The sequence below is a fragment of the Diaphorina citri genome, unplaced genomic scaffold, assembly GCF_000475195.1.
Source record: "Diaphorina citri unplaced genomic scaffold, Diaci psyllid genome assembly version 1.1 scaffold738, whole genome shotgun sequence".
Lineage (NCBI taxonomy): Eukaryota > Metazoa > Arthropoda > Insecta > Hemiptera > Psyllidae > Diaphorina > Diaphorina citri.
In genome coordinates this window covers 84,345-105,288 of record NW_007378171.1, presented here as the reverse complement: position 1 = coordinate 105,288, position 20,944 = coordinate 84,345, and the positions used below count along the sequence as shown (strand labels likewise).

General features: G+C 36.0%; 4 protein-coding genes across 6 annotated transcripts; all 4 read left to right on the top strand.

Annotated features, from left to right (window-relative positions):
* The first annotated feature begins 5,886 nt into the window (after positions 1-5,886).
* On the top strand, positions 5,887-11,320 carry LOC103511661 (kynurenine formamidase-like). Of its 3 annotated transcripts, XR_003392196.1 has the most exons (4): positions 8,564-8,949; positions 9,377-9,574; positions 9,981-10,391; positions 10,477-11,320. XR_003392196.1 is itself a non-coding variant. In XM_008476390.3 (3 exons), the coding sequence occupies exons 1-3, from the start codon at positions 6,108-6,110 to the stop codon at positions 10,328-10,330; spliced, it is 864 nt and encodes a 287-aa protein (XP_008474612.1). In that variant the 5' UTR covers positions 5,887-6,107; the 3' UTR covers positions 10,331-11,320. The 3 variants fall into 3 exon arrangements, 2 of the variants coding, with proteins under 2 accessions (XP_008474612.1, XP_008474611.1); XM_008476390.3 differs by lacking the exon at positions 8,564-8,949 and adding an exon at positions 5,887-6,423 and having other exon boundaries at positions 9,981-11,320; XM_008476389.3 differs by having other exon boundaries at positions 9,981-11,320.
* Positions 11,321-11,835: 515 nt separating this feature from the next.
* On the top strand, positions 11,836-13,425 carry LOC113468447 (the record flags this gene model as incomplete). The annotated part of the gene is made up of 1 exon (XM_026825371.1): positions 11,836-13,425. A coding segment is annotated over exon 1 (303 nt), but the record flags the coding sequence as incomplete, so codon positions are not given.
* A 638-nt stretch (positions 13,426-14,063) lies between these two features.
* LOC103511662 (isatin hydrolase-like) lies at positions 14,064-15,904 on the top strand. Its single transcript, XM_008476392.3, has 3 exons — positions 14,064-14,689; positions 15,119-15,316; positions 15,485-15,904. Exons 1-3 carry the CDS (start codon positions 14,377-14,379, stop codon positions 15,889-15,891), a joined length of 918 nt encoding a protein of 305 aa, XP_008474614.1. The 5' UTR covers positions 14,064-14,376; the 3' UTR covers positions 15,892-15,904.
* An 892-nt stretch (positions 15,905-16,796) lies between these two features.
* LOC103511671 (colorectal mutant cancer protein) lies at positions 16,797-18,850 on the top strand. Its single transcript, XM_008476401.3, has 4 exons — positions 16,797-16,921; positions 17,451-17,466; positions 17,516-17,610; positions 17,918-18,850. Exons 1-4 carry the CDS (start codon positions 16,797-16,799, stop codon positions 18,678-18,680), a joined length of 999 nt encoding a protein of 332 aa, XP_008474623.1. The 3' UTR covers positions 18,681-18,850.
* Positions 18,851-20,944: the final 2,094 nt, after the last annotated feature.

The window sequence follows — 20,944 nt, the reverse complement described above, 5'->3', positions numbered from 1 at the left end:
CGGGGATCGATATTTGTGACAACTTTTTCATTACAACAAAGCTTTAATATTGTAACAGAAAGTAAAAATACTTTCCTTCCTATAGGATAAGTTTTTTTTTTTTTTTTTTTTTTTTTTTTTTTTTTACACAATTGGATCAAACTTTATTTACAGATGGTAACAAAAAGTATATGTACATAAAAATACAAAATAAAGTTTGATCAAGGGTGGGGTTAATGCCTATGGCATTCTCTACCACCCCACCCGTTGTTAACGCGTTGGACTTTGGATCTGGAGGTTGATGGTTCCAGTCCAAGTGAAGTGATAAAATTTATCTAGGTGTAATAATCGGGGATCAATATTTGTGACAAGCATAATTATGCTTAACACAATTAAAAATTCCTTTTTAAAACTTTCTCATTACAGCAAAGCTTTAATATTGTAACAGAAAGTAAAAATACTTTCCTTCCCATAGGATAAGGAAAGTAAATAAAAAAGGAGCAAACTTACGAAAATGTCATTTCGACGGGCAAGCGGTAGTCCTCTCAGATTTCAGTGGTGATGAGGCTAAAATTGAACTAATACCATTCCTTTCCAAAGAAATTAACGGGGGAAACAATATGTAAATTTCCAACTCCCAACGAAAGACTACGGTACCTACTGTAAATCACAGATTACACGACAAAAAAGCCTAATATAATTTTATTTATAGGTAATGTTATTTATAAATATTTACATAAACAAACTGACCTAAAATTAATAAATAAAATAATAATTAATATTATTTGATTGCCTTTATTCGTGATTAGGAAGTACAGAACCTAAATGCAATAAAAATATTTAGAAAGACACCAAAAAGATTCTTCAATAAAGGTAGCTAGGTACTAGCCAGATAAGCAACCAAAGTGCACCTACCTGAACCTAAATGCAATAAAAATATTTAGAAAGACACCAAAAAGATTCTTCAATAAAGGTAGCTAGGTACTAGCCAGATAAGCAACCAAAATAAACCTACCCGAACCAACGCTTTACAGTAAACTATTTGTTAAATAAATAACCGGTATGTGTTATGTAACCAAAACTCATGTACAGGTACGGTTGTATCACATTTCTATTTAGAAATTATAACCAATTATAGTAAAAGTTGAAAATGGCTATTAAAAACTGAGGACGAAGGTACCCCGGATACATACATATTTTAAGCGGAAGCTATAATATATTTTCAATGGTGGAAAAGGTCGTTTTTCAGCCAATATTTTTTACGCACTAGGAAAAAGAAGTTTTCCAGGCAATATTTTTTAACGTAACGGTACTATAGGCAAAGGTAAGTTTTCAGACATTTTTACTTTCTATTATTATTATTTTTTTTTTTTTAAAATTTTTAACGCTCTAGGCGAAGATAGTTTTTCAGGCAGTATTTTTAACGCATTAGGCAAAGGTAGATTTTCAGGCAATATTTATTTATTTTATTATCATTACGAAGATTTACAAACAATGCGAGGTTTTTTATACGCGTGGACATTATCTATTTAGTAATATCTTTTCCTTATTTGTCATTCCATGATAACACAGATGTCAACGTATTTATTTGGACTGGTAGACTGGTACAAATATTATAAACAAACCACAAGATACTCGTTGTCTCTGACCAACTACCTTCTGAACCAGGGCCTTGAAACCATCAGTGAGCTCTGGATCGGAAGGGGGGGAGGTCACCTTTGCTTTTTTCTCGGAGACCTGGCTCATTTAAAAAATAACCATCCGAGGGGCACGCGTAGACTAATTCCTCATTTTTTACGTTTTTAAAAAAATATTTCTAATCTTTTCGGATTAATTATTATTTTTGACGATCTTTACGAAAAAAATACATTTGGACAGTTATATTTTTCATGAGAATCATCAATTAATAAAACGCGGTGTATTACAGGTGAATGCCAGAGAGTACAATGAGTGAAGAATCACATGTGTATAAGAAGATCAAAACTACCAGCATTAAAGTTTTTCTTATACCCATTTCAAGCCCATTTGGGCTCTACATAACCACATACTTACCTATAAAGCTAGTTCTGGAAGGTCTTAATACGAAAAAACAGTACGATTCTGTACCATTTAAATAATGATGAATTTATAGTCAGATACCTGCCACTTCAATCCTACTATACTATGTATTAATTTCACATTTCCCCCCCTCAACTAATTCCTTCCTACAGGTAACGAAAGTAAAAACAACAGAGATCTCAAGTTAAGTAAAACCATGTAATAATTCAGGTTATCACACTAGAACCGGAGTTGGTGAGTCCATCTTTCAGTTGAGTAGCAAGGAACTGAAGAAGATTGTTATTTCTGTTCTTCAGGTAAAAAAAAAAAAAATGTAATGTTGTATTGAGAATCAGATAATGAGCGGCTCTCAACATAATGTGGTCTAATAGAAGAAGAAAAATAAATTACACCGAAATCTCCTAAATGAGGACTTTTTCGGTTGTCCACACATTCAGTAATACTGGTACTACTTGTCCACTTAGAAGGTCGAAGGTCTAAAATCTGATTAAAACAAATGGCCATTTCTCAAAGTCGCGTGACTTTTCGTATCGCTGAGTCGCGCGCTGCCGCCTGAATATCCAAAATTATTTGTTTTAATCAGATCGCGCGACTTAGTTTTGAATTTTCAGGCGGTATCAAAGTCGCGTGACTTTTCGTATCGCTGAGTCGCGCGCTGCCGCCTGAATATCCAAAATTATTTGTTTTAATCAGATCGCGCGACTTCGCGTTACTCCAAGTTACAGTAGAGTGACTATACTTACTTCCAATTTGCGACAGGCCTAACGGGTTAAAGCGCTTTCCAAGGAACACAAAATATCATTCACAACTTTACCAGTTTCAATTTTTTAAAACACATCCAGTCACAAGACGCCCATTTTGTTTTCTAAATGGTTGATGTTAAAGCGGTCTCTTCTTGATCCCTTATGTGCCGCGTCCATTTTAATTTAGGACTATGGCACTGCTAAATGGTTGATGGTTATGTAACAATTTTTTCCTGGTTCTTGCAGTTTTAGAGAAAACTACGAGTTTTTTATAATAACTATTTAAATATTTCGTTTGGAAGAAAGAAGTTTGACAGATTTTAATAATCAACTGACCGAAGCGAAGGTTGGGTTCAAAAACCGCGGCAGATTGCTAATGATTGTTCAAAACTAACAGGTTTTCTCATAAGGAAAATACCGAAATAAATCCAACCTGAATAAAATCAAGTATTTTTTACTGATGCTGAAGCTATCTTCGCAATTTTGTGGATACCATAATATCACTGGGTGCCTCGAGTACCCACTTTTGTCAACCTTAACTGTGAACTGTTGGCAAAGAAATACATACTAATTTTTCCTCCGCGTGCAGAAAAAACGTCGTACCGTTTGTCAATGTTTTCTGCTAGCGGAGTGAAAATTTAAGGCATGCTGAGTAAATTGTGCAAAAGTAGATTAACATTACTACTTTTCTTCCTATAGCATAAGGAACTCGTAGGCATAGGATAAGGAAAGTAAAAAATGCATAGCATAACGTATTTGATTGCAGGCGCAAGATGGACATTGAATACATTGATAGAATAAACTCCATGGAGGAAAATTACCAAGTACTTATTACCTACCTATAGTTAGTTAGTTAGGTATAGGCAAATTGAAGTTTCTGTAAAATGGTCCAAACGCTTCCTAGAAATTTGTACCCTTCCACCCCCTAGTTTTTAGCTGAATCCTTTAGGACTATGGCACTGCTAAATGGTTGATGGTTATGTAACAATTTTTTCCTGGTTCTTGCAGTTTTAGAGAAAACTACGAGTTTTTTTATAATAACTATTTAAATATTTCGTTTGGAAGAAAGAAGTTTGACAGATTTTAATAATCAACTGACCGAAGCGAAGGTTGGGTTCAAAAACCGCGGCAGATTGCTAATGATTGTTCAAAACTAACAGGTTTTCTCATAAGGAAAATACCGAAATAAATCCAACCTGAATAAAATCAAGTATTTTTTACTGATGCTGAAGCTATCTTCGCAATTTTGTGGATACCATAATATCACTGGGTGCCTCGAGTACCCACTTTTGTCAACCTTAACTGTGAACTGTTGGCAAAGAAATACATACTAATTTTTCCTCCGCGTGCAGAAAAAACGTCGTACCGTTTGTCAATGTTTTCTGCTAGCGGAGTGAAAATTGAAGGAATGCTGAGTAAATTGTGCAAAAGTAGATTAACATTACTTTTCTTCCTATAGGTACTCGTAGGTATAGGATAAGGAAAGTAAAAAATGCATTGCATAACGTATTTGATTGCAGGCGCAAGATGGACATTGAATACATCGACAGAATAAACTCCATGGAGGAAAATTACCAAGTACTTATTACCTACCTATAGTTAGTTAGTTAGGTATAGGCAAATTGAAGTTTCTGTAAAATGGTCCAAACGCTTCCTAGAAATTTGTACCCTCCCATCCCCTAGCTGAATCCCTTTTAGGGATGAGCTATTCATTTCTGACGAAAGTCACAACTTTGGGTCAGGGGTGTGTTTTTTATTTAAGACCGAAATCCACTTTTTCTTGATTCAAAAGCTTAAATTTACCTTTGTCATAAAAGAGGAGAACTTTCCCTCCCATGTCAACCGAAGTCATCGTTTGCTGGTCCGTTTTCTTTAAAGAGCTCAAAATCCAAGTGGTCATCAGTGAGTAGGGACATAGGTATTTGAAATGGGGAATTGACGAAGAAGGTATGGAGTAGGGTTTCCTGCAAAAATATGTAGAAAACAGTGCAAAAAATTAAATTATTTTCATCATAAAGTGCTTTTGTTAATGTGTCACAAAATGAAGATATATACAAACGAAAACAGGAAATTTTTTATTGAGTCATATATTGTAGTGTTCTTATCTCCCACATTAAACCTTAGTGCTCACTTTTTAATTCGGCTCACTTGTTGCACAAATATATACATACTTATATCTCAAGATACTGGCTGTGACGTACACCCTTTTAATCAAAGAGGAGAACTTTCCCTCCCATGTCAACCGAAGTCATCGTTTGCTGGTCCGTTTTCTTTAAAGAGCTCAAAATCCAAGTGGTCATCACAGTGAGTAGGGACATAATTGAAATGGGGAATTGACGAAGAAGGTATGGAGTAGGGTTTCCTGCAAAAATATGTAGAAAAGTGTACAAAAAATTAAATTATTTTCATCATAAAGTGCTTTTGTTAATGTGTCACAAAATGAAGATATGTACAAACGAATACAGGAAATTTTTAATTGAGTCATATATTGTAGTGTTCTTATCCCCCACATTAAACCTTAGTGCTCACTTTTTAATTCGGCTCACTTGTTGCACAACTATATACATACTTATATCTCAAGATACTGGCTGTGACGTATACCCTTTTAATCTACGTGAATGTCTCGATTTGATGGGAGAATAGAAATTCATTAACTATTATTTTATCAATAAAAATAATCTTCCACTAAAATAAACACAGAATCACCAGAAAATTGATCTGTATCTCATCTACCTCATCCTCTGGGAACATGAAATTATTAAAACATTTTCAAGTCAGTTTACAGTGGTTGGGTTGACTGTCAGATATTAAATTGGTGATTTCAATCTTTTTGAAGTTAGTGATGCTTTATTAATCTATCAGCTTAGAACAAGATTTATATTGTACCACTAACCAATATGCAAATACATACTCGTAGTATGAAAATGTGAATCTGAACCAAATTTTTATAATATACGCCCCAAACTATAAAACCAAGGTAAACCAACTCATAGTAATTTCCTCCGTAGTTTATTCTGATTTTACGCGCGGTTCACACCCCTTTACAATCAGCTGGTATTGAACGGACTTGACTGTGTGCTCCCAGTCCAGTTATCAAGTGGCAATATTCTGGTGAAGGTTATCAATATGTCTCATTATTTATCAATACGAAGCGATGCCGACTGATTCGTTAGTAAAAGAAGTTCTTTTAAACCATTCACTCGTAAGGAAAGTGAAAAAAGGTGTAGCAAACGGAAATCGAATTGATCGCATTTCGAGTAATAATTGAAATACTTTAGTTGAAAGTAACAAATCGCGTCATAATAAGCATTTAAAAGGGCAAAAAACATGATTTTTCTAGTGTTAACAATCACCGCTGTCGTAAGTGCTGAGACAATCATTGCCACCAAATCAAATTTCACCAAACCCATCGACCTGTCTTACAATTTGGATGAGGACACACCCGGTTGGTTCCCTGATAACCATTATGCCCGAATCAAGATTATTGCCGGCAACTCGATCCCGCCTGACAATGCGTGGTATGCAGAGAACACGTTCGAGGCACCCGAACACATTGGGACACATCTGGACGCACCCTACCACTTTAACAAGAAGGGTCGCAAAGTTGCGGACATCCCTCTGGAGACCCTGTTCCATGTGGAAGGTAAGTGGTATGTTGTGTAAAGGTAGAAACATACATAATAAGGGAAAAAATAATACCTCTGTGAAACTTTGGGAATAACTTCATTATAGCATGTACTTGAAGGGAAAAAGTGTTTTTTCCGCCAAAAACGACTTTTTTACATTTTTGTAAATAACTCGAAAACCATTCACCGTACGAAAATAGTGTCCACATACAAAATGTAGATGATAAAATTTCCTACACTTTACATTCCTATGTGAGAACATTTGATGGTGCAAGGTAAGAAAGTGAGAACATTTGATGGTGCAAGGTAAGAAAGTGAGAACATTTGATGGTGCAAGGTAAGAAAGTGAGAACATTTGATGGTGCAAGGTAAGAAAGTGAGAACATTTGATGGTGCAAGGTAAGAAAGTGAGAACATTTGATGGTGCAAGGTAAGAAAGTGAGAACATTTGATGGTGCAAGGTAAGAAAGTGAGAACATTTGATGGTGCAAGGTAAGAAAGTGAGAACATTTGATGGTGCAAGGTAAGAAAGTGAGAACATTTGATGGTGCAAGGTAAGAAAGTGAGAACATTTGATGGTGCAAGGTAAGAAAGTGAGAACATTTGATGGTGCAAGGTAAGAAAGTGAGAACATTTGATGGTGCAAGGTAAGAAAGTGAGAACATTTGATGGTGCAAGGTAAGAAAGTGAGAACATTTGATGGTGCAAGGTAAGAAAGTGAGAACATTTGATGGTGCAAGGTAAGAAAGTGAGAACATTTGATGGTGCAAGGTAAGAAAGTGAGAACATTTGATGGTGCAAGGTAAGAAAGTGAGAACATTTGATGGTGCAAGGTAAGAAAGTGAGAACATTTGATGGTGCAAGGTAAGAAAGTGAGAACATTTGATGGTGCAAGGTAAGAAAGTGAGAACATTTGATGGTGCAAGGTAAGAAAGTGAGAACATTTGATGGTGCAAGGTAAGAAAGTGAGAACATTTGATGGTGCAAGGTAAGAAAGTGAGAACATTTGATGGTGCAAGGTAAGAAAGTGAGAACATTTGATGGTGCAAGGTAAGAAAGTGAGAACATTTGATGGTGCAAGGTAAGAAAGTGAGAACATTTGATGGTGCAAGGTAAGAAAGTGAGAACATTTGATGGTGCAAGGTAAGAAAGTGAGAACATTTGATGGTGCAAGGTAAGAAAGTGAGAACATTTGATGGTGCAAGGTAAGAAAGTGAGAACATTTGATGGTGCAAGGTAAGAAAGTGAGAACATTTGATGGTGCAAGGTAAGAAAGTGAGAACATTTGATGGTGCAAGGTAAGAAAGTGAGAACATTTGATGGTGCAAGGTAAGAAAGTGAGAACATTTGATGGTGCAAGGTAAGAAAGTGAGAACATTTGATGGTGCAAGGTAAGAAAGTGAGAACATTTGATGGTGCAAGGTAAGAAAGTGAGAACATTTGATGGTGCAAGGTAAGAAAGTGAGAACATTTGATGGTGCAAGGTAAGAAAGTGAGAACATTTGATGGTGCAAGGTAAGAAAGTGAGAACATTTGATGGTGCAAGGTAAGAAAGTGAGAACATTTGATGGTGCAAGGTAAGAAAGTGAGAACATTTGATGGTGCAAGGTAAGAAAGTGAGAACATTTGATGGTGCAAGGTAAGAAAGTGAGAACATTTGATGGTGCAAGGTAAGAAAGTGAGAACATTTGATGGTGCAAGGTAAGAAAGTGAGAACATTTGATGGTGCAAGGTAAGAAAGTGAGAACATTTGATGGTGCAAGGTAAGAAAGTGAGAACATTTGATGGTGCAAGGTAAGAAAGTGAGAACATTTGATGGTGAAAAGTGAGAACATTTGAATGAACCTAGCTAATATTGGGCGAAAATCTCATGTTCTATTTTTTCATTTTGCGTCATTTTACGTTTTCATTCTTTAGCGTAATTTTTTCCAGTTAGTTAGATTAGTTACTACATATATAAAACGAGAATATTCTGACACTAGGTTGTAGGTAGCTAGATACATATTAACCTAGTGTATGAAACCTAATAGCAATTTAAGGAAAGGTTAATTAGTTAGGTTCACCAATATCCTTCGTAAATAAGATACTCCTCCAAGTGAGAGGAATTAATTAAGAGCATAATTTCTGGCTCATTTAAAAAATAACCATCCGAGGGGCACGCGTAGACTAATTCCTCATTTTTTACGTTTTTAAAAAAATATTTCTTTTTTTTCTGTAAACAATGAAAAGTGCATTCGCTGTAGTTTTCGCCTTGTTTGTGCAATTCCAAAATGTTTTCTGTGAATACGGTAGCTATCGAAGTTATACTTTCACCAGGCCTATAGACCTGTCGTTTGGTATCGATGACAATACAGTTCATTGGGATTCGTCCCAGAAAGTTTCCACGTCGAGGAGTGAAATTTATTTGCCGGATTCGACGTACAAAAGCTTCAACAAGGTGTGCTTCCCGGAGCACAGTGGGACTCATTTGGACGCACCCTCTTATGTGACCAAAAACGGCCGGAGAGTTGCCGATATACCCATCGACTCTTTGATAGTGTCAGGTACTACTAAATAAATTTATTTAAAATCCTGCTGTCAACGGAAAATTAAAATAGATAAAATGCTGCTTAGTAGGTACATGGTGCAACTTTAAATTACATATTTAGGTACCTAAATTAATTAGGAACCTATAAATTTGTAAATATGTAACTTCGAAGGATGTATGTAAAACGTTTTTCGTCTATAAAAAAGAGAGAATCAATCAATCAATCAATCCTTATCAACACCCAACAGATTCAAAAGCAATAAAAAAATATAATTAGTTGTCTAATAAGTTCACTATGTAAAAAAAAAAAAAAAAAAAAATTAAATAGGTAAATAATTGTTAAATTAAATATTCACAATTATTCGTTTGTTCTAAATAAATAAATAAATAGGTTACAATAATTGTTAAATTAAATATTCACAATTATTCGTTTGTTCCTACAGGAATCCATGTAGATGTCACTAACGAAGTTCACGGGGAGCCCAAGTTTGTCCTGGACGAACATCACCTCAGAAGATGGACGGAAACCTACGGCAAAATCGAATCCAAGTCCGTCCTCCTGATAAACTTCGGCTGGGCAAATCGTTACTGGAACCGATCTGCTTACATGGGATACAACGAGAACAGCCGGAACTTCCCAGGTAAGAAGAAAAGGCCAAGTAAAAATATCAAGATGAAAGGGACAATTAGCTATTTGCTGAAACTAGGAATATTGTTACTGACTGTTAGATATCCAAAGAGGTACATGATAGAGTCATAAATTTAGAAGTCAATTGAGAGTTTTGCACCAGACCACCAGGTGCAAATAGAGGACTTGATTTTTTCCACTTTTCTCGAAAGAAGGGTACTGTCCATATCTCGAGGAAAAATAGTCGTATGGTCATTTGGTCATAAAGGTGGGAAGAGTCACAAAACCTTGAATTGAAATATTCAGTCAACTCAAGAGCAACTTAAGTCATCAAATTCAGTTTTACATCACTGAGAATCGAACCTTATAAGAATACGTTTGCTCTAGTGTGAATCTTTATCTCCTTTTTTCTCCTTCAGGTATATCCATCCCAGCAGCCCGTTGGATCGTCGAGAACCCCAACATCGTCGGAGTGGGCGTGGACACTCCCTCAGTAGACGTTGGTCACTCCAACACGTTCGACGTTCATCGGATTCTCACCGGAGCCAACGTTTATCTACTGGAGAACGTTGCCCTCAACAACACCTACCTGCCGGCCCGCGGGTTCCAGCTAGTTGTCATGCCCATGAAGTTAACCCATGGCACCGGAGCACCGACTAGAATCATCGCATCACCCTATTGCATTGGAGGGGCCGGACTGGCAAAAGTATCTAAGTTTGCCATTTTCGTGATGTTTGTGGCGAGCCTGCTAAAAGCTCACGTCAGATAAGGGAGGCCTGCGTTAGAGAAGGGGAGGATAGTTATTAGATAAGAGGGAAGACTAGGTTCTCGTGAGCAAACTAAGGCCAGCCACTCACTATTAGGTAGATCTGACAGGTAAGGCTGAAAAGGTCCACCTGTCAGGTCTACCTGATAGTGAGTGGCTTGCCTAAGGGATAAGAAGTAACTTTTTTTCGAGGTGAGAGGAAACGCTCAAGGGGTCAATTCCTGAAACGAATGGAAAATTTCAAGACACTGCATTCACTTGTGATATTCAACACAATCACTTTCAGGAATGGACCTGGATCTCTTGTTGGTCTCGAACATGGATAACGAAAATTAGAGCTAGCCCATCCGCCAGGTCACAAAGTGAACCTGTGAATATTTACATCCTCTCAAACACTTCAAACCCAGAAATCATATTGAAGAAAAACTTCATTACTTAAAAAGCAAACCACAACTACTATCACTCAAGTATACGATTTTCAGCATATACGATTTTCAGCATTCATGTTCCTATACGATTTTATGTCTGTCAAATGTCTAATGTATAAAAAAGAAGCTTTAATAGAAGACAAACGCTGCATGTTTCAGGATTCAAGATAAGAATACCACACATTACCTCCATGAAAGCATCACATCGTTAGAAAAGAACCATTGTCCATACTTCAGAGAATGTTGAAGAAAGTCTTCCAATTATGTGAAAAATTGAAAAGCAAAGGACAATATTCCTTGCCAAAAAATATTGAAGTACTAATTAGCAGGCATCAAGCTTTCAAATATCTCAATTTCATACCTATAATATAGTCAATGACAATGATGTATTTCTTATTTTAAGGATTTATTTACACATGCCGTCCCGAATTAATTTTAGAGGGGTTTAAAACTGATTCCTATCTGTCTCTATTTATCTACAATAAAACTTACATGATTCTATGCATGTACATGAGTAAATGGTACAAAGAAATAGTAAAATAAACTGATATACCCATTTTTAAAATGTGAAGAGTTGTTTGTTTCTAGTTTGGTTTTTTATTTCAGCAAGGAATAATTGTTTTAAAACAATTTTGCTACCTACAGAGACCTTGTATTGTGGCCCCTGTCTTTTTCTCAGATGATCTCGGACTTTGGCCCTGAATAACGGCCGAAGCGTACCATCAGAAAACACGGCCCTGCGGGATTTTTGATATGCATAAATTATCGAATCTCTGTGTTAAGGTTGGGCGCCTTTGGCCAAAATTTAAAGTCCTGAGAAATGCGAACTCTTTTTTCAGCTTTTTAAAACTTTCGGCCTCAAATAGCAGCCGAACCGTTCATCTCACGTGATTGAGCTTGAGAATAATTTTGATCGGCATAAATTATCGAATCTCTCTGAAAAAATTCAGCGGACTGAGGTTAAAGGTAGAGTTCTGAGAATGCGGTTTCTGATGGCCTGCCTATGTAGGTACCTGCCTATGTAGGTACCTATCTACCTACCTATGTAGGTACCTACCTATATAATAATAATGATTCCTATTTACAGTTTTTTCGTCAGACGTACTGGAGAGCCGCTACGAGCCGCGCCGTTTTGCCGCTAATTTGAATATAATGGATTCGCGATTTCGCGTAAAACGAAGTAGAAAAATATCACTATTTACGGTATTTGGCTCACCAGACTGGGTTGTGATATTTTTTATTAGACATAAGTTACCAATTTGGAAAGCTGAGAATATGGGCTTTCCAATGCTGTAGGTTTGAAGTGAAAAAATTATGCTTTTAAAACGTGTTACCAGTTACTTACCTCTTTTGTAAAGTTTAGTACCTACCTACCTACTTTTTGGATTATAGGTGAGTGAGGAGAGTTGAGGACTAGGTAAGTAGTAATTGAAACAACTGTACCCAATATACAAACGCGTGTTTTTTATTAAGTCTTTTGATCTACAGTCATAAATATTGCTTCTACCCACAAGTTTTCTTGTGTACTTTAAGATGAGTATTGTACCTATGTCGCAATTGCAGCATTACATTATAGCGCACGACACAGTAGTTACTGTGTGTCGTGCGGAAGTAGGCTTATTTTTCCACTATACCCATGACCTCTGGATGAACTGAGGGGGCTGTAATTCATTCATTTGAAGCAGTGTGATGAAATTGGGTGGTGTCTCAATTAACATTGCTACTTTATTCAAACAACTTGTGTTGTAAAATAGCACATACAAACACTTCAAGGGTTGCACTCACAAAATATGGGCAGTGAAGACTGTTGCCAGCAAAAGAAGGGATTTTAATCAGTTTTCTGAAATTAAATCTGTTGCTAAGAATGTAAGCTATGGCTGTCCAGTAAACATAGTAAAAAAAAAACATATACATATGAGATATGAGATTAGAAGCCTATCTCAATAACATGGAAGGTCGAGTCCTTTTATTTTTAGTTCAGGATGCTAAGGATAAGCGGGAAGGGAGCGGTTTAGGCGCCAGGATTAATGTAATACTGCATGACAGAGCTGAACACTGTTTACAGGAATTGACACAGCAGTATCAACAGAATAAGTGAGAAGACCAGGTAGATTCAGATTTTTACGTTCTTATTTTCATCGTATTTGAATTTAAAATCATATTGTCTCTTTTCTTATTAAAATAACTAAAATTTGAGACATCAAATCGATTATTTATTAGTAGGTAAATATGTAATTCCTAAACAGTGTGGGTACCTCATCAACATCTTTAACGCATCTAAACATTCCGAACTGTGTTCTTCTACCTTTCGCTCATTCTTGTAATTTAAGTAGTTGAAGTTATTTAAAAGTTCGACTTTGAATAAAAATGAATCCTATTTCACTAGCTCAAAGCATGCTCAGTGTGTTTTACATTGGGGTCGTATCGGGCACTATAACTCATGTGATAGATCTTGGTCACAAGTTAGAAGAATCCAGCATCGCTTGGGATTTGAAATCTGGATTCTACTACACGAAGAAAATCGGTCGCTATAGCGTTCCACCTAACAATACATGGTACGCGGCCAACGAGTTTATGACACCAGAACACATAGGGACACATCTAGACGCACCTTACCATTTCAATGAAAAAGGTTGGACGGTCGAACAGATCCCAGTGGAACATTTGAAGGGGGGGGGGGGGGGATGGACATGATAGGTAGGTGTAGGTGCATTTTTTTTTCAACAAGGATCACACGCATATGATTAAAACACTCTTAGGTCTTTGGGTTAATTGAAGTGAAAAAATGTCATTGAAACGAAAATTGTCTCACTTTATTATTGTACGGGGGAGTAGGATATTAACCTGTTGAAGCTTTGGGTGTCACCCGTTCGTCACCTAAAATTGTTTTATTTATTTGCCTAGGTACTCACCCATTTTGTATCTTATTCTGGACAAAGGTATACTCCCCATTTTTGACATAGGTATTACTAAGGCCAAAATCTCTTTTGACGGATTGACGCGTTCATCTGAAACAAATACAAATAAAGTCACAAAATTTAGTTGAGTGGGCCAGGTTGAAGAGGTAAACCTGACGGCCTACGTAAATAACACGAGAAAAAAACGTGAAAATTTAGGCAATGAATTCTAGACCTTTGCCGTACAAGCCAAGTTAGCTGGAAGGTAGCTGAAAGAGGACTTCAAACGTGTTAATTTCTTTCGACCCCTTTTCTACAGCAATTAGCTGGAGAGGAATCCACAGGTTCAAACTGAGGAAAGGTCAATTAAAAAGGTTAAAACATTAATTAACACTTTAGTTTGTTCAAAAAAATATTTCAATGAAATAAAAATTAAACACGTAAGGAATAATATCCCGTCTGTGTGGAGGGAAAAAGTTTTCAAACGTAGGAACGTCGTTTTTTTTATGTAAATAATTTCAATCGAAAATAAAGTTAATTTCATTTTTATTTAATTCCTACATGTTCATCAGTTTTACATTAAACGTGTGTGAATATTAAGATAAACATGTAATTTTTACATTATTTTTATTTTTTAATAATTAAAGATATCTCTCGACTTCAAAATAGATAACATACGTAAAAAAATAAGTGCTCCGTTTATTCAAGAAGCAAAATAAAAACCATGCGAGGAGTGACTGTTTGGATTTTCACCTTCATATCTCTCATACTGAATGAATCACTAGCCGTGTACTATTACTACATAGAGCACCCTATTGATCTCTCCCACCCTATAGACGAGAACACGATATTTTCCGACTCCAGTGAAACTGTGCGAGTTTCGACCCTGGCCAAGACTAAAATCTACACACAGTACATTGTGTATCAGGAGCAATGCTTACCAGAACACGGCAGTACACATGTGGATGCTCCGAGACATTTTAATAAAAACGGATGGACCATTTCGGATATACCTTTGTATCTACTTATGGTAGAAGGTAAGAAATATGGGGGAGGAATAGAATAGAATATACCTTGTTTATTCTATTTCTGCTCGAATGAGACTAAAAAGTCCCTTTACCCCAGCAGTCTAAACAAGGTATAGTTTAGTTGTTGGTTGCTAGAGGGAGGAGTGAGATGGTTGCTAGATTTTTCCAGAGACCTTTACTACTTGGGGGAAAATTGTGTTCATCAGGCTGCAAAACTGAGGGAAAACCCTTACTTAAGATCTGAGAAAGCAGAACAATAAGAAGGTACAGGATACATTTAGGAATCAGAGTTCAGTCAGGAGAATGCAATGATTTCCCTATTTTTTAGGCCAGTTTTTCATGGTACAGGATACATTTAGGAATCAGAGTTCAGTCAGGAGAATGCAATGATTTCCCTATTTTTTAGGCCAGTTTTTCATGTTTTTTTTTTTTTTCCAGGTGTTCACATTGATGTATCAGCTGAAGTAAACAACAATGAAAACTTCATTTTGCAACCCCATCACCTGATAAACTGGGAGAGAAAACATGGCAGTTTACCCAATCCTTGTATCATGCTCATCAACTTTGGATGGTCCTGGAGATACAAGCAACGTGTTTTGTACACTAATGAGAGAGATGGGATCCGATACTTCCCAGGTAAGTTTAGGAGAGCATTAATTTCATTGACTTCCAATGTATTAAAGTCTAGAGGGATTGGGTTCAAAGCATTTGAGAGTATCTAAGTATCCTTATTTTTCAGTTTTAATTTGGATTATTCACCTAGTTTTTTGTACCTACTGAAGTACCTACATTACTCAATTTCAGGTTTGTCAAAGGAAGCAGCACTCTGGATTGTTCACACTGGCAAAGTAGTGGGTATTGGAGTTGACACCATGTCCATTGATCCAGGAAATTCCACAAGCTTTGATGCACACAGGATACTCTCCCATTTTAACATCTATAGTATTGAAAGCATCAATTATCCTAATGCTAAATCAAAATACCAGAGAAAGTTTGATGCCCGCTTTGAACACATCCCTACTCTACCTCCAAGAGGTTTCAACTTGTATGTGTTGCCTACAAACTTCATTGATGGAACTGGAGCTCCAGCTCGAGTGGTGGCCACATCCAATTTACACACATGTAATGGTACTCCAAGCATTTCCTATATGTTTAATATTGTACTCACAATGTGTATTCTGTTTCAGAAAATAATTAAAACTATTGTCTAAAAAGAGACCCTTTCATAGTGTTCTTTTGACTCTTATGCTAATAATGTTTACTGACAGGTAATGTCCCATTTGTCCTATAAGCTTTGGTTTGATAGCTATACATCTGCAAGGATCAAGCCAAAGGTAAGAAAGAATGTTTATTGGAGTTTAGCCTTCAACTCATTCAATCCTGACAAATGTATTATGGCATGGTAAGTATTTTTACAACATATTTTAAGTACAACTTTAAGTACATATTTGTTTCTCTCATTTAAGGACTACCTACTTTGGAACTTACCTTTTTATCAAGGGCTTATAGGTGTACTGTTGGAAATCTTTGGTGGTTTCTTTCATTGCTCATCATAATCCTGTTTTCTGATTAGTTACAGTTTCAATTTCTGTATTTTCTGTAGATTTCCTTTTACCTTTTACTTTTACTTCTTACTTAACTTCTTTTGATTTTCCTTCTTCAAATTCTTCAAAACTTCCGTTATCTAATTTTTGAAAATTTCCCGCCGTTAAAAATTGAAATATTTTGCAGTGTTGCGGGATTTTCTGCCCGAAAATAGGGTAAATAGCAGGACAGGAAGTGGGCCAAGTGGGGGATTAGCCGGAAACCGGATGGTGAGAAGCCGGCCAAGTTTGGGTGCAACTCTTTGGGGGAGAAACCGGCCAAGTTTGGGGGGAACTCTTTTTTTTAAAAAAAAAAAAAAAAAATGATAAAGGAGTTGATTAAAATTTAAAAATTAAATTAAATTTACCTAAATTTGATTATTTTCTGTATCTCTTCTTTGATGTTCTCGGGTGTTAGTGGAAAGTGTTTTCTCATCATAAAGCTTTTATTTTAATGTGTATCTTGGAAAAATTCATGTAACCATCAATGATAAGTTATCGCAGAGAATTTTCCTTATCACCAATGTACAATCATGTCAAACCTAGAACAGTTGAGCTTGTCTGCCTGCAGTGAAGATACTAACTCAATTTCTGATGAGGAGAAGATAAGACAGTTATTTCAAGTTTGTGATAATGATGGTGATGGCTACATTGACAGGTAAGTTAGAAATGTTGAACTGATAGTACACTTCAGCCTATAGTACCTACCTAGGTATTCTGTTTGGATTGACGTAACATTTGGAAAATCCAAGGGATTTTGGCATTAAGCTTGTTGTACAACCACAGACTCTGCCACCAAATACCAAATATATTCAACTGTATTGCTCTGTCCAGGTAGAGGCAGGAAGCAGTTACAGTCAACTAATTTCTGCAAGGTTTTTTTTTTCTGAGAATGGTTTGGTTGGTTCCTCACAAGGTTCTCAGTCAGTCTTCTTAGTCAATTTTCTCAACTCCTAATCAGACATCCAGTTTATTTTACAACTGTTTTGCACACTTATCCACCTGTAATCTTCAGCTTCTTTTCTCAACTCCTAATCAGACATCCAGTTTATTTTACAACTGTTTTGCACACTTATCCACCTGTAATCTTCAGCTTCTTTTTTTTTTTCCTATTCCAATGGGGTTACGTTGTTCATCATTATTTTAAATAATTTGAAAACTACTATGTATATCCCTTTTCTTTGCAGTCATGACCTGGCAGCAGTGTGCCAAGATTTGAACCTGGAATATTGTCTTGAGGATTTGATGCTAGAACTTGGAGCAACTGAATGCTAAACTAGAGCATGTGAAAATTCAGAACTCTCTGCTGGAAATGAATGCCAATGAAATGAAAACTCATTGTGAGAGGTAATTTTTTCGATCAAGTCATTGTTGAAACTCACCATTTGTAGATAATAATAATAGAATAGATTCTCGAGTGGAAGGTAACCACTAGGCGAGGTTAACGCCTTAGGCGTTCTGTACCACCTAACCCTTAGAGCTCCATTATTATGTGGTCAAATTCTCAAATAAATGAGGATGAAATTCCATGCCTCCGCTGGGATCGAACCCACACCCTCCTGTTTACCAGGTGAGCGTCTTGACCATTACGCCACGGAGGTAGATATACAGAACTCATTTGTATAATATGTACCTTTTTTTTATTTTTCACCAGGTTAACTGTTCTGCTAGGCAAGTACGAATCCAACGCCATCGCTCTAGAGCTCGCTCTGGATCTAACAGACAAGATGCTGGAAACCTACAAGGTGCTCCTACACACACTACAAGACCGTCCTGATGACAAGGCAGAGATGCAACTCCTTCTCAACAATATTGATAAGCTTGACAAGGAGCGAGCGAGTATAGGGAATACGACCGTTAAACTAGAAAGCTATCACGTAGCCATTTCAGAGGCGCCAAAAGTTCCCAAGAGTTCGTCAGAAGCTAGAAAGATGGACTTGGAAATGGCAGTGTTAATGCAAGAGTTACTATCCATGCGAGAAGACAAGGCTGAGCTTCGTGCTAGAATCTACAATCTAGAACACGAGAAGGATGTGCTAGAAATGAAACTCAACTCCCTAGCATGTGAAGAACTAACACAACATGCAGGGGACACGGATGATAAATCTGTAGAGAATAAACTGAGAGAACGACTCAAGGAAATGAGTCAAACCTTAGAACGTGTGAGTCGAACGTACGAACTTCGCCAGATGCAATCCACGCAACTAACGAACGAACTGAAAATGGCCAACAACGCCCTCATGAATAGTTTTGAGAAAGGAAAGAAGAAATCTCAATCCAGGCTGAAGCGCCTTGAGAATGAAATAGTGATCATGTCCGAACGCCATGCAACACAAGTGCAACACTTGAAACAGAGGATAGTCAGTCTGGAAGAACATATTGCTAGATATAACAGCAAGGAGAGGAATACTTCCTGATATCCGGAATCCTATCAACGGGATTATCCCATGAAAACAGCTTCCATATTAAAATTAGACAAATTAACTCCGAAACCTATTTAAATATATGAGATGTATGCATATCGGAATATTTAATTTCTAGTCTAATGGTATTGCTTACCATGAAGTTATCGGCTCTCAAATACCAGTATAACAATGTTAATGGAAAGTTCCTTTAATTGTATTTATGTATTTGGCTTTGGTATTATTGTCGAAAAAACAGTCCTATCAACGGGATTATCCCATGAAAACAGCTTCCATATTAAAATTAGACAAATTAACTCCGAAACCTATTTAAATATATGAGATGTATACATATCGGAATATTTAATTTCTAGTCTAATGGTATTGCTTACCATGAAGTTATCGGCTCTCAAATACCAGTATAATAATGTTAATGGAAAGTTCCTTTAATTGTATTTATGTACTTGGCTTTGGTATTATTGTCGAAAAAACAGTTGCTTAACTGTCATGTGTTAACTTCATACATTCTTCATATCGGCTTTTCCTTGGTCTGTCTACTAACAGATCTTGATAATATTAGCTTGGCAAAATATTTTATATTGCTTTAGCCTGTTTGTACTTACTGCTGTAGGTATACCTATTTTCTATTTTGTTATACATGTATTTTTTCAACATTTTCTGTTTTTTAATAATTTACTATGTCGAAAAACGTATTAGCTTTATTACAGCTTTTGAACTGATGAAAATATTTTTCAATATAATTAAACGTAAGACTATTAGAATTATAAAATAAAGTGCTTCTTATGAATCATTGTAGAATGCATTTCAAGTTATTTCGTTAGGTATGATAAATATTTTAAATTTAATTGAACAGTAAGATTGAGAAAAAAGTAGACAGATTTTTACATGGATTTTGTGTAAAATAAAATATAAATATATTTCAATAAAATGTGAAAAATAGAATAAATAGGTAATCGAGTAATCAAAATAAATAAATATATAAAAAGGGGACAATTATGAAGTCCATAATCTAGGCAAGGATGTAACCTGAAAACAATACCTTTAAGAAATCTATTTTTGTTTGTTTTGCTATTATTTTTCTTAAATTAATCAGTATCACATTAGAAAGGTGTTGGACTTCACATCAATTGCTGATTGAACAAAAACAGTTTGTGTCATGGTAAATGAAACTACGTATGTTATTGAGAAGGGGATTAAATTGAACATTAGTGAAAGTGTCAACCATTGATTCTTTGTAAGTCTCAATCTTTCAGTTGGGCACGAATAGCATAGGAGACATGTGTCACTAGTTTCGTTCACTAATAAATGATCTACCCACATTTACATGATTAAAAACAAAATACGAACATTGACAATCAAATTCCTCAATTTCTAAAACTAAAGAGTAAAAATTATAGGAGTGGAAATTTATAAAACCGATTAACAGGGGGGGAAAAGGACTACTGTGAAAAAGTGTGACCTGAGTGAAGGATTCAATAATACCCTCTATAATACTCCGCTTTAGACAGCTAAAAAAGTTAGGGGATAAATGCATCTAAAAAACATACATAAAATTAATAGGAAAATACTAATAGTTAGTCAATGCCTCCTGCATTTGTAAACAACAACAAATTTAAAAAAAAAAAAATAATAATAATAATAATAACTTTTACCAAGTGAATTTGGAAGTTCATAATTTTGTTTAGCAAGGAAAAATTAAAGAGGCAAATTCAGTTGGCCTATTTGCATCAATACTTACCTGGTGAAATGGTGGGTCAGATGTTAGGAAAAAGTGTTGCTAAGAGGGATGCTAATTATTTCTGTGCACAAGGTTCCAAGCACATCACATAAGTCCAAGAAGACAAATGTCAATTGTTTCAGTTACACTTGGCAGCATTATCATCTCTGAGAAATGAAATCCTTGATCTCAACACAAGACTGCAGAATGTCACGGAAGAGAGAGACATGTATGAAAAGCTTGTCCAAAAATCTCAGGTGAGTAGTAGCTATATTTTTAACTCCTTTCACAGAGATCTGAACAAAAGTCACATGTCACATAACTAAAAAAAAAAAGTTTTGAAATTTGGGATCATCATGCCTGGAACCACACTAAAGAGATTAAACTACATTGAACCATCTGATCCAATTACAAACAATCTGATTGGTCCATCTTAAAGCAGTCTAAAATTAACCAATTAGACTGCTGAATCCAAGTGGAATTACATTTGTATCAAAGTGTGGCCCAGCCATTCATGATTCATATGTACATTTATTTATTT